Source organism: Pinus tabuliformis, chromosome 6, assembly GCF_031772625.1.
Source record: "Pinus tabuliformis cultivar Carrire ecotype Pingquan chromosome 6, CPIR1, whole genome shotgun sequence".
Classification (NCBI taxonomy): Eukaryota; Viridiplantae; Streptophyta; class Pinopsida; order Pinales; family Pinaceae; genus Pinus; species Pinus tabuliformis.
In genome coordinates, this window is record NC_142292.1 from 1,802,254,194 (window position 1) to 1,802,272,981 (window position 18,788).

The 18,788-nt window shown below is 37.8% G+C and overlaps 1 protein-coding gene across 1 annotated transcript; it reads left to right on the forward strand.

Annotated features, from left to right (window-relative positions):
* Positions 1 to 6,470: 6,470 nt before the first annotated feature.
* On the forward strand, positions 6,471 to 7,711 carry LOC149266231 (early nodulin-like protein 13). Its single transcript, XM_089430180.1, has 2 exons — positions 6,471 to 6,787; positions 7,111 to 7,711. The coding sequence occupies exons 1-2, from the start codon at positions 6,601 to 6,603 to the stop codon at positions 7,542 to 7,544; spliced, it is 621 nt and encodes a 206-aa protein (XP_089286306.1). The 5' UTR covers positions 6,471 to 6,600; the 3' UTR covers positions 7,545 to 7,711.
* The last annotated feature ends 11,077 nt before the right edge of the window (positions 7,712 to 18,788 follow it).

Below are 18,788 nucleotides of genomic sequence, written 5' to 3' on the forward strand. Positions count from 1 at the left end.
GGGGTAGATTTACAATGTCCTTGACTTTTAGCGGATCCAAGTGAATCTTGTCCTTGGAAACAATGAAGTCGAGGAGTCGTCTTGATTCCACACAGAAAACACATTTGTGTGGATTTAACCATATGTTATAGTGTCTGCAACGTAGAAAAATATGCCAAAGATGGTCTGGGTGATCTTGGCACTTACGAGAATGGGCAGGAAGGTCATCCAAGTAAGGCTGGACAATGTTGCGAATATCATGAAACGAATAGGACATTGCCCGTTGAAATGTGGCATTCTTCTCATGGTGAGGGTGGAGGTTTACCTCCATTTCCATTACCTCCTCCTGAAGAACCCTCTCCTTTTCACCCTACAATCTGGTATTCCTCTCTTCATACAGGACTTTCACCATCTTTGTCATGTCAAAGAAATCCTTCCTAAAGACCTTCTCATCCTTTGTCATATTTGTAGGCTCTCCTTCATGTGACATGCTCATTGAAGCCTCAACTAAAACTTGAGGAAGAACTAGTGGTGGAGATTGTAGCAACCTTGCACTCCTTCTCCTTGACCCAAATTTAGGGCTTTCAACCAACTTCTCTTCTCCTCTCTTGAGCTTCAACCTTGTAAGCATGACATTCACTTGCAAACAGTTAAATCCTTCTTGCGCAAAGAAAACCAAAAGCTATGATACCAAAATTGATATGATTGGGAAAATTAGTTTTGTTGTGCTAAATTCCTTTTTAGAATATGTTAAAAGTGCTTAAGGATTCATGAGGTTAATTGCAAGTTTAAACATGAGTTTTTTAGTGCTTTTATGTAAATTTTATGTGCAAATTAGCATGAACAAATGATTGAGCAACAACATATAACAAACATGAACATCACCATAAACAGTATCACAACAGCACATGATGAAGGATTTCACCCCTCCTGGGCTACGTCTCTTTAGTCCAACTTCTAATGGCTTAGCCCTCTTTATTATGTTAAAAGGTGTGAATACATCAATTTATAATGTTCAAAAAGCTCTGAAACATGTTCCAATGGCTCCAAAATGCCCAAAAATGCTTGTGTAGCCTCTTTCTACTCTTAATTTGGTCAAAAACTGAAGAAGTTATGGCCTTTCCAAGTTTTTTGCTAATGGCACTGCAATTTCCCCAAAATCCGGCACCATCCTACAAATTTTCCCCAAAACGATCTAACGAAGCAAGAATTTCGTTGATTTTCGGGCGAAACTGTCAAACGCTTTAATTAGCCTCCAACGCCTAAAAACTGAAAATTGTGGCCATATGGGGGCCACATGCCCAGGGCTAAGGCCAACAGCCTGCCTCCATCGCCTAATCCCCCACTCTAATCATTGGTGGTCATTTGGTGGTGGCGCAACCAAGGGCCGGCTCCCATGGGCTGACCCCTCCCCCGGAATGGTGCGCACATTATTTTCAAATATATGCCAACAACATGTTAAGTTCTATTGTGATGGCACGTTGGTAGTTGGCTTGTCTCGTTGCTTGGTGGTCGCCGGTTCAACCCCCGCTGCTACTGCCTGGACCTCGACCCAAAATTTTAGTGGGCCCCGTGCTGCCACATGGAGGCCTCTGGTTCCGCCATGTGTCAGCCCGTGGTCGGCCACCAACCAACCAATAAAAATACGCCAAATTGTACCTATGAGAACATGCCACTTGGTACAACTTGATTCGTCAAAGGTCGTTGACCAGTCAAACTACCACATAGACCTGCACAGTCAATGCCATGTCAGCAGTATGGATTGCTGACTGGACTGTCAATTTTTTGCAAAAATTTGCCTATTTAGGAAAGTGAACAGAACATGATTCTGGGAGCATACGGTGTCTGTTCGTGCGAAATGAGTTGTGTCAGATTTAGGATGACAAGCACTACGCATCATTTAGGTTCCACACCAATCCAAAAACTTCGAATTTTGAGCCTTTTTTTTAGCACCTGATCAGTTGGAGATAGTGGAAAACATAGTCATATTGGACAAATTCAAATGACTCTTTACCTTGGGTAGATTTTTATCAATCCCTTCAAGGTATATGGATAAGAAGCTCTTTCAAAACAGATATGTTGTGTTGGGGAAAATGACAATCTGGAACCTTTTCTCTAGGATAATCTTATTCTTTATTACTTTGAGTTCAGCGTCAGTTGGATAACCGAATATGGGGTAATATTTGGAACAAAAGTGGATTGCCCAAAGTCTCCACTTTTCTTTCAATGATAGCGTGGGGTTGTGCACTAACTTGGGATCGCTTACAAAGGAAAGGATTTGAAGGTCCATCAAGATGTTCGTTGTGCCTACAGGAAGAGGAGACAACAAACCATTTATTCCTCTCTTGCACTTACTCATAACAAATGTGTCAGTTTGTTCATGTTTTATTTAACCAAGACTTGCCAAATTCATTGTATTTTAAGGTATGGTTGGAGGAATGGTTTCGGGCGAAGTTTAAGCACCCATGGGTATTGAAAGCATGACACTTTATTTTGGGATTTTCTGTATGGAATTTGTGGAAGGAAAGGAACCAAAGGGTATTTGATGGTAAATGTAGACCTTTTTATATGTTGCAAGATTTAATTTGTAATAATATCATAAAAACCCTGATAACATCTTTGCTAGATCCGAGAGACGGAAAATTGAATGAAGAAGAAGTGATTATTCTAAAAAAATTGAACTTGGAAACATATAAAGTTTTTTCTCTTCACAAAGTTCATCGTACAGGTTAGAGTGGGGAGATATTCTTCCAACCTCCTCCATAATCCTTTGTAGCATTTAGTTTTGATGGTACCTCAAGAGGCAACCCAGGTGAGGCAAGCTTTGGAGGTATATTGTGGGACAGAAATTCTAATCCTATTCACATCTATGTTTTTTCTTGTGGGGAAACTACTAATAACTTCGCAGAATTTCGGGCATTAGAAAAAGGTCTTCAAATAGTAGAAAGGAAAGGGATACAGTTGTTACAAGTCCATGGGGACTACCAAATAGCGATCAATATGGTGCAAAAAAAATTTATTAGGTCATCCTCTAGAGAAACCTATCTGCAATTGGCACCTTCAAGAAGTCACAAATAACGTAAGGGAAATATTTCTAACTTTTGATTACATTATACCTATGCACACTTAGAGGGAAGGTAATAAGACAATGAATTGTTTAGCCAAATGGGGAAGTGGTGGGAGAGATGTAGCAATGGAAGAGGAATGGAAGTAATGGATGCAACACGACTCTATCCTAGAACTAAAATAGTTGGTGGAATAGGGCAGGTAACGAGTGGAGGCAAGGATCCCCGATGGGGGTGCTTTACCGGTTTCAGATCATTAGATCATATAACATTTTCGTTTTTCGGCAAACGGACCATCCCTCTGGTCATGAGTCACATGCAAATGGTTTGTATGGCCAAATTGGAGGCGACCCTTGGTGAACGTGCCATGGCCTCCACTTGGTGGGACTTAGAACATGCATGGCTTGACGGTTGTTTACATAGTGCCTCTGTATGGTGGAGGTGTTTTCACATTAAATACACGAGGGTGGGAGATGGGGCATGCGAGATTGCAAATGATTTTTGACATCCCAACTATTCAGCTGGCACAAGTATGGGGGTGAGAGCATATGGTGGATTGGATATGGTTGTGCGTTCCTCTTACATGCGATCGAGGCTTATTTCTAACCTCACCATCATACGAGCTCCTGGGATGGTGAAACCCTAGGAGAAGCGTTACACGACATTTATTGGGTGTACTGTTTCGACCTTGGCTCACATCTGGTAAACGTTGCCTCTTGTATGTCATATTGTATACCAACCTGCTTACTGTTTTAGGATGACGAACATCACAAGAGTGTTTAAGGTGTCAAACCTCACTATTCCTTCATATAGGCTTTGTTATGGACTTCCACTTACTCTTTTGTATTATTCATTCACCTGATAATTACTGTCTAAAGAGAGGATTACCCTTACTAGCGATTTCTTGCCATAACGTCCAATTTTCAAGTCAAATTACGTATTATTGTTGGTCGTTGTCATATACCATTCGAGGTTTAGGTCTGTTCAAGTATCAGTGTTGTTCATTGTTACTGGTGTTTTGTTTCCAAAACTTTTGTGGTTCATTCCATTTCAAGTTTTATTGTAGGTCATTGTTCTATTGTAGTCCCTTAGCAAGAAATATAATTGCGAGAGTTGTGTCATTACATCTAGGGAGCCAATGTTTTTTGTGTGCTTCCTGCATAACACTTCGTTTGGGCCTTCATTCGAGTTGGTTGTTGTTCTCCCCACTACAGACCTTCAATCCCTCGAGCCCTCTGGAATCTCATTTAATTTCCCTGTACTGGTCGCTAGAGTCTGGTATAATGGGTCTTTTTCTTTTTGGTTCTAAGTTTGTTCACTCTCAAGTTCTCTAGAAGATTTTTCCAAAGCCACAAAGAGTCAATTGCTCTTTTGTTTTGGTCCATAAAGGCTTTAGTGTCCAGTCTGGTTAGAAACCATTCTCTTGTAGCTTCCTAGACAACGTATATATTGAGTTCCTAGTTGTGAAGTTTAAGCTCTATGTTATTTCTCACTTGGTACTTTGGGTTCTAATCGAGTTATCCCATCCAATATTTAGCCAAAGTCCGTTCACTTGGTCGCTCCAAATTGCTCTTGCTAAATTTACTTCAGGTACTAGACTCTTGTGGCCCACCCGCCAACGAATGCTCAGTCACAGGGGAGGCGCATCAGGGGTGTCTTCTTCCAGACATCAGCAACTATTTGGGTGGGAGTTGGTTGCCAATTTCTTTAATTTTATTCCCATGAAGGTGTGAAATTCACACTTTAGAAGAAAAGGAGTTTGGAGATCAAATGTATCACTCAGATTCTGAAGTCTGCAGTGGTAATACCAAATGGGTGTCAGACCTTGGTAAACTGAGGAAGAGAAGGTTATATTTTATGCATTTTATATCAACACACAGGCAGATGAAGACTCTTCTTCACATGGTGCTCTGAGATAAACAGGTAGATAACTACAAGCTCTTTGTAGGTCAGGAGGATTTGAAGAGGATAATGAGGGACATTTGTTATGATATGGATGACATTATGGTTAGATTGAACAAAATGGAACACTATATAATCTCAGATTCTGATACTGACTCAAATGCACCTCAAAATGGGGAAGCGGTTATAAATGTTCAACCAATCAATATGGTCAGTGCAAACTCCTCTCCAGATTACCTAGTGATCATCTTGGACAAATGAGTCCATCTCTGCTTTCGTTTTTGTCTCATGGTTTCATAGTTGGTGGTTGTTCTTATGTTTTTTGTCATCCTTATCCTTGTATGGTACTTGATGTTAGAGGATAAAAACACTCTTTTGTTAGCATCTATGGGTTTTTTGGTATGGTTGGTTATCCACCACGTCAATTTGTTAACACTCTGGTGGTCGATCTTTTGTTATGTTTTCAACAAGATATTGGTCTTTTGACTAGGTTAAAAATTGGGCTCTAAGGAATTTCCGATGTAATTTTTCATTTTGGATATTAATAGAGATGGATGGTCAGATATTACAAAAGAAAAACACATTTATGTAAAGTAAGATAGTGTAAGCTAAACATTATAATTTTTATTCTTTCTCAAAATTATATATATATATATTATTATTTTTATTTAGAAAAATAATTTTTTTAAATTAAAATCTAATAAAAATGATGAAATAATATTTGTGATTTGTTAAACTTATTCGTACTAAAGATTTTCCAAAAAAATAAAACTCTGAATCAATTTATACATTCACAAATACCTTCCAAGCAATTAATAAACAATTTTACTAAAAAATTATATCATAATAAAAATATATAACGATCCCAAAATGTATACCATGCCATATACCACTAACTCTACAGTTATACTCCCTTTGCAGATTCCATATACCACCAACGCTACAGTTGTACTCCCTTTGCAAATTTAGTGGATACAGTATAATATTAATTTTCCAATCTAACCATTTGATCTGGTAACGGTCTTATATATTTTGTTAAAAAATCAATTCAAAGATAAATTTACCCAAGAAAGGCACCTCAGCCAAATGGCAGGGCACCCAGGCAACATCCGTCCCTCTTGGACATGGCAAAAGAAGAAAACGACACAAAATACGGAGCAAACACCAAGTGGCGAAGGACATTCAGGGATTGTCAGAATTGTCATTCCCAAAATTGCAATTACACTTCCAAACATTTAATATTAGCGATCTTGATTGCAGCAAAAACTTAGGAATCTGCACATAAAAAATCAATGGCTTTCACGATTATCAAGGACCTAACGTTCACATGCCACCTGGGATAGCACAGCACCAGGCCCTCAGGTGCTGGCAACGGCTACCTTTTCCGAGCCTCCTGCTGCGCTCCGAGCCCAGCCCAACGTTTAGCGGAACTTCTTCCCAACCCTCTCGCCCCCAATTTTCCCGATCCTTCTGGAGCGCTCCGAGCCCAACGTCTAGCGGAATAATTTCTTTAAAAGCCCTTTGCCCTCCATTTTTCCATACACAATTCTTCACCGCCATTCTATTCTGTTGCCTGGTTTTGTGCTTGGAAGCCTTCTTTGTTTCTGGTGTTGCTAGCGATTTGGTGGAGCACCTCGCCGCAGTAGTAGCAGAAATGGGTTTCTCTAGCGGAAAGGCTCTGTGCGTCTTGGCCCTGTGTTTTATGCTGGGGTTTGAAATGGCGGCTGCGACTGACTTCATAGTTGGAGGCAAGAGTGGCTGGAGCATACCTACTGGCTCTGAACGAGAGAGCCTCAGTCAGTGGGCCGAGAGGCTCAGGTTTCATGTCGGCGATGCTCTCTGTGAGTCCTTTAGTTTATTTTAGCACTGTTTCTTGTTCTTGAATTTTAAATTTATTTTAGCTCTGCCTTCTTGTTCTTTGAATTTTAAGGCACTGTTTCTTGTTCTTCGAATTTTAAAGAACTGTTCTTTGAATTTTAAAGAACTGTTTCTTGTTCTATGAATTTTAAAGCACTGTTTCTTGTTCTTGAATTTTTAGAGCTCTGTTTCTTTTCTTGAATTTTAGAGCTCTGTTTCTTGTTCTGAAATTTTAAAGCTCTGTTTCTTGTTCTCGATTTATTTTTCTTTCATGGCTAAAGTCTGGGTTTTTGTGCTGTTCATGCAGTGTTCAAGTATCCAGCAAACCAGGACTCGGTACTCCTCGTTTCTCGAGATGCATTCCAAAACTGTAACACGACGAACCCCGCAGCAACATACAATGACGGGAACACGGCCTTTAAGTTCCCCCGCCCTGGCCCCTATTACTTCATTAGCGGTGCCCAGGGCCACTGTGAAAAGGGCCAGAAGCTGGTCGTCGTCGTTATGACTCACCGTGGCGGTCGTTCTAATGTGGCGCCTGCGGAGGCTCCGGCTTTGGGATCGTCGCCTGCTTTTTCGCCTGCCACAGTGCCCGGCGACGAAGTTTCACCTGCGTTGTCTCCTTTGGGCGCCCCTGCCGTAGCTCCCTCCAGCGGTGATGCCGCTCCACAGATTCTCTCTCTGGCTCCCCTTGCCGTGGCCCTACTGGTCAGCACTGCTGGTTTCTGGGCGGTTCTGTAGATTGGCAGGTCCGTGGTTACCCCACTCTGCCTCGTTGGTAGTGAGAGAGGGTCGTTTTTGCTGACGGGGCACTAACATATTTTTTTGGGATAATTTATTAATTTCATTATTATGGGCTTTCAGCGTAGGTTTTTGGGGCTGGTTTTTATTTACGTTTACGTTTACGATAGTGGACCGCGCACAGATATGGAAATGCATATATGATATGCTCTGTAAATACACGTGCCCGTATGTTTGGGTTTCTTCGCTGTTGCGTATATCTATTTATTATTTGTTTTTAACAAATCTTTTGCATACATATTTGAGTTCAGTTGTTTGCCCTTTTACTTTAACATTTATTAATTTCAATGTATTGGCTTTAAAAAAAATATTGACCATCTTAATTATGAATGAGAGGGAAAATGGTTAGTAGTTAATAACGAATGAAAAGCAAAACGGCTTAGCATATTTATCAACTAACTGCCCCACAACAAAAATTCATGTCGGTAACGTTCTTAAATATTTTGTTAGAAAATCCCTCGACAAAATTTCAAATGTAAAACCGACTACCGAGTCCTCAATTAATGTCTTTTAATTTTTGATGTCATGAAAAGTAATCTTAATTTTGACAATTTAAGAAAAAACGGATGAGAACGAGAAATCAATTTTATTATATTAAATGTGTAATGCCGTAGTGTGTACCCGTAAGTATTTATAACGACCGGCGGTTACAAACCGTCGACAAAAATAACTAGAGCAACATTAAATTACTAATAACTAGAGCAACATTAAATTATTAATGGATATTATTCAGCAGTAGCTGAATAATTATTTTTAGCAATTTACTTAAATGTCAAGTCACATGACTCTGGCTCGTTTTGTAACCACAGGGTTTTACTTGCTTGTGTCATAATAGGGCCCGTTTTCACTTATATGTGACTCATTCCGAAACGCTGTAGCCCCAATTTTCCCGAACCAGCGCTCCGAGCTGTTTTCTTGTTAGAGACTTGTTTTGACTTATCCATTTGATGTGACAGGATTTCCATCCATATGATTCCTTATCCCTTTCTTAGAAATTTTGTTGAGGTAAAGTTATAACATTTTGTACTTTTTCTTGTCGTTATCAATTTTTCCTTGTCGTTTTCTAATTTTATCAATAGAGGTTGAAGCTTATAGCCAAAGCCAAATAGACCAAGATGATAGAGGGTATAATCTATAATCTCATATTGACCGATGATAATAGTGTATAATCTATGATCTCATATTGACCTCGTCTATGCAGGAGATGACATTGCATTATAAAATAGTACTTTTAAAAAAAACACGGTATGGAAAGTCCTTTAAAAATATATGAAAGGTCCTTTAAATAAGCCACGAGCTTAAATAAGCTCACGACGTTAAACAAGTATGAAAAGTCCATTAAAACGACGTTACCTCGTTAAGAGCATGTCTTTCCACTTTGATCTGGTCTAACGAGATGTTAATGTGAGTGGGCTTAGCGAATGAGTGGGCTTTAGCGGGATGATGATGTTAGCGTGAGTGGGCTTAATGTTTTAAAAGAGTATCTTTGGTTTAAAAGAGTGTTTGGGCATATCTTTCCTCCTAAGAGGTGGGCCTCGTCTAGTCCTCTTCTAGTGAGATGAGATGTAGTGAGATGAGATGTCGGCGTTTTATAATGAGATGTCACTTTAGTGAGATGAGATGTCGGTCTTTTATAGTGAGATGTCAGTTTGAGTAGGCTTAATGGTCTAGTGAGATGTATGATGTCATAGCTTGAGTGGACCTAATAGTTAAGAGCATCTTTTTCCTCCTAAGAAAAGAGGTTAAGAGCATCTTTTCCCTCCTAAGAAGAGGCCACACGTTCAAAAACAGAGAGTCACGTTCAATGGGAAGAGCATGTCCTTTCTCCTAAGAGGTCACGGATTCAAAACAAAGAGGGGTAGAGTATGTATGATGTGGTTAAGAGCATGTGTTTCCTACTAAGAGGTTACAGGTTCAAAAGACCTAGTGAGTGAGTCTTAATGGTTTAGAGCATGTGTTTCCTCCTAAGAGGGGTTCAAAACTAGAGGGGTAGAGTATGTATGATGTCACAGTGTGAGTGGGCTCTAGTGGTTAAGAGCATGTGTTTCCTATTAAGAGGTTTGAGTGGTTAAGAGCGTGTGTTTCCTTTTAGGAGACTCCCACCTTCGATGCATCACACTGCTCATCACCTCCTTGAGGCGATCGAGAGTGGCTTGTGCTCCCTCAGTCCATGTGAAGTCCACTTTGTTGGTCAAGTCGGTCCAAGGGTGTTCCCAGTTGCGAGAACCCTTTGACAAACTTCCTATAGTATGTGCAGATGCCCAAGCAGCCTCTCGCATAGTCACGTCTCAGGGAACTAGCCAATTCCGGATGGCCCGGATCTCGGGGAACTAGCCAATTCCGGATGGCCCTGATCTTCAACTCATGAACCTTCACCCTGTTTGAGCGTAATGATTAAAAGCATTGTTGGAAATAATACTGAGAGGAGGGGGTGAATCAGTATTATCACATTAATAAAACTTTTTCATTTCCATAATCAGATTCATATATGCTACTTCCACAACTTCTTATGATTAAGTTAATTGATCTTCAATGAGTGCATTAGAACATTATCAACCATATTGTCAGATAACAGATGCCGTAATAGAGAATAGATCATCACACATAAGACACACACATGAACACCATGATATAAGGTGGAAACCCAATGCGGGAGAAAAACCACCTGCTGCAAGTCATCTCAATCTTCTTCTTAATAAGAAAATCCTTTTACAATATTTGTACTGGTGCAGTCTTATACTAGTACGGGAGCTACAACCCCCTTTGCTCTTGTACTAGCGGATCCATTTACTAGTACGCAGGCTGCTACCTGCTACAATGCTCCAAAGATCTCCCTTAGTTTTTGTACTAGCTTAGATACTAGTACATAGGCGCTGGCCTACAATCTTCTCTCTTCCAGGTACCGCGTTTCATCAATTTTCAGACTGGATACACTGAAGCACAACACATAATCTGAAAGGCCACTTTTCATTCAATTTTCATACTCCGCACCTGCACCTTCTATGGCGCCTCTGTGGCGCCTCCGCACTGCGCCTTCTGTGGCGCCTCCGCACTTCCGCAGCTGCAGCGCTCGAGAGATCACCCTTCACAGATTCGCTTTCAACTTCACTTTCATAAATCAAACTTTCAAAACAATAATCCAATATTTCAGATCTTAAGATATTCAATTGCAAGGATGAATTAGCCAAGTGATCTCCTTTGCTTTATATAGGCTTAGGCCTTTCACAATACCACGGGCCAAAACCATAGGATCAAAAAACTGTTGGACTAATACCATGAACCAACCATGAAAGTACGTGAGATCAACACTTTTGACGAAGTACCATGGTCCAAAACCATAGGTTCAAATACCAAGGACTAACTACCATGGACCAAAGGTAAGATCTCCAACATATACGCGCTTTTCCTCATAGGTTCAAATACCAAGGACTAACTACCATGGACCAAAGGTAAGTTCTCCAACATATATGCGTTTTTCCTCATAGGTTCAAATACCAAGGACTAACTACCATGGACCAAAGGTAAGTTCTCCAACATATACGCGCTTTTCCTTACATGAAAGTGCGTGAATTTTTTCTCTACATGAAATAAACTTTTCTCTGCATAAAAGTGCATGAACTTTTCTCTACACTATAATTTATTATCTGAGATGAGTGGGTTGCCATCAAGTACAACATATGTATCATAAGGGTTGCCATCAAGTACAACATATGTATCATAATGCCAACAAGCATGTGTTTCTTCCTGAAAGGTCAATGTCACAGTTTGAGTGGACCTAATGGTTAAGAGCATGTGTTTCCTCCTAGGAGGTTTGAGTGGGCCTAATGGTTAAGAGCATGTGTTTCCTCCTAGGAGGTCACAAGTTCAACTTAAGATGGTCACAATTTCAAAACTAGAGGGGTAGACTATGTATGATGTCACAGCTTGAGTGGGCCTAATGGTTAAGAGAATATGTTTCCTCTTAGGAGGTCACAGGTTCAAAATCAAAATCAGAGGGGGTAGATAGAGTATGTATGCCTTTGTACACTTAGCAGTCGAATGGTTGGGTCCCTTGTCCCACAAACAAGTCTCATGCACCAATTTGGTATGCAGAGGGGGTAGATAGAGAGTATGAGGGGGTAGATAGAGAGTATGCCTTTGTAGGCTTAGTAGTCAAATAGTTGGATCTCTCCTCCCACAAACAAGTGGGTCTCATGCACCAATTTGGTATGTGGTTTGGTTGTGACCTTAAAATTGGATAATAATAATAATAATAATACAAAAAGTCCACCTCGCCCTCAATATGAAGGAGGTGTCACATAACATTACATTTAATTTATTTATTTTTACATTTAAACAAAAATACAAAAGTCCACCTCGCCCAAGATGAAGGAGATGTCACATAACATTACATTTAAATATATATATTTTTACATTTAAACAAAAGTACAGAAGTCCACCTCGCCCAATATGTGAAGGAGATGTCACATAATATTACATTTAATTTAATTTTTTTTTAGCTATTGGAAGGCTAGCGTGCATTTTTGTAAACATTACATTTGAAAAAAAGCTCTCTTTTGTTATTGAGAGGTCATGGTTAGCATCTTATTAGAACTTTTGTTATAGAGAAGATGAGAAGTCATGAATAACACTTTTGCTAAAAAAACTTTCTTTTGTTATTGAGTACATTTTTGTAACATTACATTTGAAAAAAAACTCTCCTTTGTTATTGAGAGGTCATGGTTAGCATCTTATGGCCGTCAATAAATCCCATGTTATCGGGCCATAAATGAACGGCGGGTGTATATGCTCACCGTTCGATTTTGCTAAGGCCGAAATCGAACGGTGGGCATATACACCCGCCGTTCATTTATGGCCCGATAGCCTGAGAAATATGGCTCGCCGCATCTTATTAGCACTTTTGCTATAGAGAAGATGAGAAGTCATGAATAACACTTCTGCTGAAAAAACTTTCTTTTGTTACTGAGAGGTCAAGGTTAGCCAAAGATAAGACTTTTACCGAAAAAAACTACTCTCTTTTATTATTGTCAAGGATAGCCAGGAATTTGCTGAAAAAACCCTCATTTGTTACTGAGAAGTCACTTTGTTTTGTTATTGAGAGGTCAAGGTTAGCCAAGAATAACAGTTTTAGTAAAGAAACTACTCTCTTTTGTTATGGTCACGGTTAACCAGGAATAACGCTTTTGCTGAAAAAACTCTCTTTTGTTATTGAGAAATCACGATTAGCATCTTATTAACACTTTTGCTACTTTATTAACACCTTTGCTATTGAGAAAATGATAAGTCAAGATTAACACTTTTCCTATTAAAAAGACATCACACGTTCAATTCATTTTATTTCAGTGGATTGATTTTTTCTTATTTTAAGAAAATATTGAATGTTCCAATTAAAATAAATAATAATTATAAATGAAAAGCAAAATAGTTACCCGTTAATAACGAAACGGCTAAGCAGTTATCAACTGCCCTAGCCTCCTCGCCTGCAACGGCTCCCTCGACAATATATTTAGATGACAGATCCCTAATTAATCATGATTTTGACCAGAGAGATTAATCAATTTATTTCGATGGGATTGATAAAAAAAAATCATTAAATTAAATTTGTTACTTTATTTTGTTATACGCAGTGCCGTTGCGGGCGGCTATTCGTGTAAGTTTTTATAACAGTTAGCGGTTAATAACCGCTCCGTCGACAAAAATACTAAAGCGACATTAAGTTATTAACGGATAATGCCAAATGATTAGTAATTTTTAAATGTCAAATGTGTGCTGGCTGGTGCCATAATCGTACGGCCTTATTTGCTCGTGTCATATTGTTTGTTATCTGTTGGATGTGACAGGATTTCTTTCCATAATATTTATTTATCTGTTTTTAACAAATTTTGTTGAGATAATAAAGTATTTGTCGGGAATCTCGTAAAAGTGCAAAATACTAGTGATAGTGATATCTAATTAAAGTTTTTGAAATATGCATTAGAAATATTTTAAATAAAGTTTTTGGAATATGCATTTGAAATATTTTGTAATATGGAATCTTTAAAATGTCGGCATATTAATCGCAATTTTAACTTTAAAATTCAAAAAATTATTTATAAGAGGCTGGATCAATCTTTTAAGGATATGGCAAGTACAAGAGATCTTAATGATAATGACAAAATCATAAGGGATCTGTAATGAAATTATAAGAGATGTAAATGATATTACGAATTGATTATATTGTGTTTCTTTATATTATTGTGTTTCGAAGAAATGCTAACAAAAAACATATCCTAGTTTGATTATGGACATGGAGAAATGCTGAACAAAATAATAAATAATAAATGTTTTTTAAAAAAAAAAAAAAAAAAACAATACTCAATTCATTATTCTTTTTAGGATCGCCAGCCAAATTGAAATGTTAATAAAATAAGGGAAGAAAAAGGGAGGGAGAACAAAATGTTAATAAAATAAGGGAAGAAAAAGGGAGGGAGAACAAAGAATAATCCACGATCTTTATGTTGGATAAGGCAATGAAGAAATGTCTTATGTCATGTTGACAAAGATTCACAATTTTTCACTTTGGTAACCAATAAACAAATGAACTATTTCAAATGTTGCTAAGGAGCTTTTTGAGTTCAACATGTCGTAAGGAGCTTTTTGAGTTTAACATGTTTCATATAGGACATGTTGAGCTCAAGAAGGTCAATGTCATACTCTGTGTCAGGGTTGGAATTTCCAAACAAATCCACCTGTCTAATTTGACGATTTTCACACCTCCCAGACTGGTCTTCACAATTTCAACAAAGAATGTTGATGGTTTCACAAAATTTGTAATCGTATTTGATAGGCAAATCACCTCTTGATTGGCAGTTTGCCCATTTGGTTCCTTTTTCGAGGTTTTCTCAACTTCATGTAGTCTAAGATTCAGTTCCTTTAATGAGACTTGCTCAGTAAGCCTTTCACATCTTGAGTCTATGACATCTACAATTCAATTGAGCTCACATCTTGATGTTTATGACATCTATGATTCAATTGTGCTTGACAAATTTCTTTAAGGGATGTGAAAAATATGTTTAAGGGTGCTCTGTGTTAAATAAAATATCGGGGCAAAGTTGCTTCACATTAAGCAGTGAGCCAAGGAAATGAGGAATAATTAATTTAAAAGCATGAGCCAAGGAAATAAGGAATACTCTATTTAAAAGCAATTTCTATGGGAATGAGGAATAATTAATTTAAAAGCACGAGCCAAGGAAATAAGGAATACTTAATTTAAAAAGAATTTTCTATAAGGAGAGCTTGGGTGGTGGGGGTGGGTGAGGACAAAATATGATCATAGTTCATCTGCACTAAATAAAACATGGTCAAAGTTGGTCAATGGGGTAAGTTTGGTCGTGCAAGGAGTGGTAAGTGCTCGACAACCATTTCTTTGAGAGATGTGAAAAATATGTTCTAAGTTACTCCACATTAAACAAAATAGGGTCAACGTTACTCCACATCGAAAATAAGGAATACTTAATTTAAAATCATTTTCAATGGGATAAGCCTAAGAGGTGGCGATGGCCCATATTGGAGGTAGGTAAGGGTCAAAGGCCCATATTGAGGTGGTGCCCAATGTGTGAAAAATATGGTTATATTTTCTCTACCATATTAAATACAAGATGCGAGCCAAGGAAATGAGACGCAAGCCAAAGAAATGAATAATAATTATTTAAAAGCATTTTTCAATAGAGTAAGCCTTTTTGATGGTGCAAGGCCCATATTGTAGTGGTGTCCAAGAGATGTGAAAAATATGCTCAAAGTTGCTCCACATTAAATACAAAGTGCAAACCAAGGAAATGAGGAATACTTAATCTAAAAGCATTTTGAATAGGGTAAGCTTTGGTGATGGTGGAAGGTTTGTCCATATTGGAGTGGTGTTAAGAGATGTGAAAAGTATGGTCAGAGTTGTTCCACATTCAAACCAAGAAAATGGGGTTTTATTAGGCGTTCTTGCTTAAAACGCATCCATACCCTTATATCTGTTGAGAAATGTAACTAGTATCGTTCTTTATAATTATTGTTTAACACATGTCACTGATTATGTATTTGTCAAAAGGAAAATTATTGTAAAAGAAAATTATTTATAAGCATGGGTTTCATGCTTTCTGTATTTTGTTTCTAGGTCAAGCTTCCATTGAAGGCTTCTAGGGTTGAGTCATAAGTCATAATCAATGTATTTATGTTCTAGACCCTTCTTGGGCTCATTGTATCAAAGAAGAAAATTATTTTTCATGTATAAGGTGTCACTTGTCACTCCTCCACCAAGTCGGCCTCAAAAAAAGACAAGTCGACCTCATTGAAGGGACTCGACCACCTTGAAGAGACTATATATTGAGGTGCATTCGACCTATTTGATAATCAATCCATAAAAGGAATTCGATCTGCAATTTTGTGAAGAGAAGAGAAGTGTGAAGTTGAAGAAAAGAAGGTCTACTCTATTGCAGAAGGAAAGAAGGTTAATGAAGAAGAAGGGGACAATAAAATCTTCTTGTTTCTACCCACATGTGCGAAAAGACTGAGTGAAAAGGTGCAAAAGTGCATGCCAAGAACCTCAGAAGTTGCAGAGAAGAGACCTCATTTAACTTGGATAGTGAAGTTGAATTTATGTTGACTATGGAAATATTGGCAAGTCTTCTTGGAAGCCTCACTTGGTGGATGGGAGGAGGTATTACTTTTAGTCAAAGGGTCTTGGTTGTCTCATTTGATTTGGTTCTAAAAGAAGAGAAGAATTTTTTTTGGGTTTTCCCCTAGAAGAGGGGTTTTGCCCTCGCTGAGTGCCTACATCTTGTGTTCTTTTGTTGTGTTTGTGATCTTCATTGTTTGACATTTGTCTTGATGATAACGATATAATAATTGCAAAGAAGAATTAATAAGGAACATCACAGGAAAATGTTAAGAAAGAGAAATCAAGTTAAACAAAAACCCTAACTATGTTGCCCTAAGGATTTCTCAACATGGTATCAGAGCTAAGGACAATAGCATAAGCGTCAGCTAGAAGATCACTTTTGGTTGGAAAACAAGAGTCTCAATTCTAGCCCTCAAGAACGAGCTACCTTGAAGGAGGATCAAATTGAAGTAGCTCAATTCTGGGCTTGTTTATAAGACAATACCTCAATAATTAGGCCACAAGCCGGAGCTAGAAGACCGAAGCAATAAAGGGAGTCGTGAAGCATCAGTTGGGGATCCAAGAAGGCTTAACTATGAGTGTATACCAAGGTGAGATCCCTGAATTGTAGAGCAAAGTTATGTGCATGGAGTATAGGGTTTGAATTGACCTCTGAAATCTGAAATCTAAGTCATCTCAAAAATTTGAATTTATTAGGTTCTGTGGACAAGTAAAATTAACAATTCTGAGAACTGAGCTATAGTCACCATAATCTTTGAAAGGAGCCAATATCCTTATGGAGAAGGACGAAGAATTGTGCATATATATATAAGGGAAGGTCGAGCCTCCACAGAATCATAATAGTTGGCTTAAAAGGATCAAAAGAAATATCAGACTTATACTACTCTTGTGAAACATCAAAGAGGATCTAGTCTACATCCTTTTGAAGTTATATTGAAAATCATGAAGGGACCAACGTTATTGTCAAGAATAGTAAAGGAAGACGCTTATGCATCTTTGTCTATAACTGTGAAAGGAGAAGTCTATTTAAGGACCTGTAGAAACTCTTATATCTTACCCTAACTAGAAGTTGAGAAAGAGCAGTGGAATTGTCTTTTGAAAAGCATTCTTTCTTGGTTATTTGAAGACCCATTGAAAAATACAACGAAGAGAAAATTAGGTACATAGCCTATCGCTGAAGAAAGGAAGAACTTGTTGAGAAATATTATTATCTTTGTCTCAATAAAGGAAGTGGTTTACAACAGTGAGAAGAACTTGTTCATGTTGTCTTATACCAGCTTGTGGAAGAAGCCTTTAAGATCTTATTAAAGTCAAGTAAGTATTGTTTTTGTTTTTTATGTCTCAATCATCTAACAATATGTGTTCAGTTTGCAAGGAAAGAAATAAGCTCAATGGAACATCAAACTTTAAATCACGGAGGACAAAGGTATGTATAGCATGTTAAGGATTTTTTAGGGTTTAGTTGCTTGTATGATTCTAGGGCTTGTAAGTTCTCATTGTGTTGAAGATTCTTAATATTTAGGGATTGTAAATCCTAGATAGAACGTATGGAAAACCTCACCCTAATTCTCTTGTTCCCTTTAAGAAACCCTGACTTGTGATCTCTAGGGCATATTGCAATCCTTTGCAAAAAATATAATTAAATGATGTCCAGGTTTTGACATAATGCCCCTAAAGTTAGTTAAGGTTTGTATTAAAAAACCCTAGAAATTCATTCTCTAAAATTTAATGGAAACCCTAGATAATCATCATGCTCTTGTACCTGTATATTTTGGTTGTGTGTGCCAATGAATATTGCAGATATTTGAATGAAGGAAGCAAAATGAGATAGACATGTTGATCTTAGGTCATGATGAATAGAAGGAATGGTGACTTGGTAAATCAAGTTGGATCCTTGGGCACTCTGATAAAAGTTGACTCATATGGAGATGGACCCTGAAGATACTATCATGATAAAATGAAGCCCTTCAAGAGGGAGCTCTTTCATAGTTTGAAGAAGAAGCAATTCAAAGGATGTTTAAAATTCTAAGATTTATAGCAGGTCGTCATCATATAAGCAGGTACGATTATTTTCTCTTTAAAATCTATTTATGGTAATAACTCTCTCATCTCTAAATATTCTTATATTGATAGGGTATTTGATCTCTATATTAAATCAACCCTTATAATAACTATCTTTTTCTATTTATTCACTTTAGTGAAACCCTAGTATTTTAAGTTTTAGGGTGTGTTGATGGTATCTAGGGCATATGATAAAACCATATCTTTTTAGGGTTTAGTCATATTAGATAAGGTTTATAACAAAACCCTTGTAAAAGTTGAAATAAGATTCTAGGACTTGAAAAAAACCCTAAATTCCTTCGTTGTGAATAAAACCCAAATTTAATATTGGATATCTAAGTTTTTGATAATATTATCTAAGGTTTGTGTCAAAACCCTAGAAAAGGTTGTTTTATGAAGTCTAGGGCATAAAAATGTAACACTAGGTATAAATGTTTTCGTACAATTGAAACCCTAACAAGGTTTAGGTTTTGAAAATC

What these genes read in the sequence shown, in the direction of transcription:
- LOC149266231 (XM_089430180.1), top strand. Translation starts at nt 6,601, where the DNA reads ATGGGTTTCTCTAGCGGAAAGGCTCTGTGCGTCTTGGCCCTGTGTTTT. An exon ending in TCATGTCGGCGATGCTCTCT is followed by an intron (nt 6,788 to 7,110) that starts GTGAGTCCTTTA and finishes CTGTTCATGCAG; the next exon opens with TGTTCAAGTATCCAGCAAAC.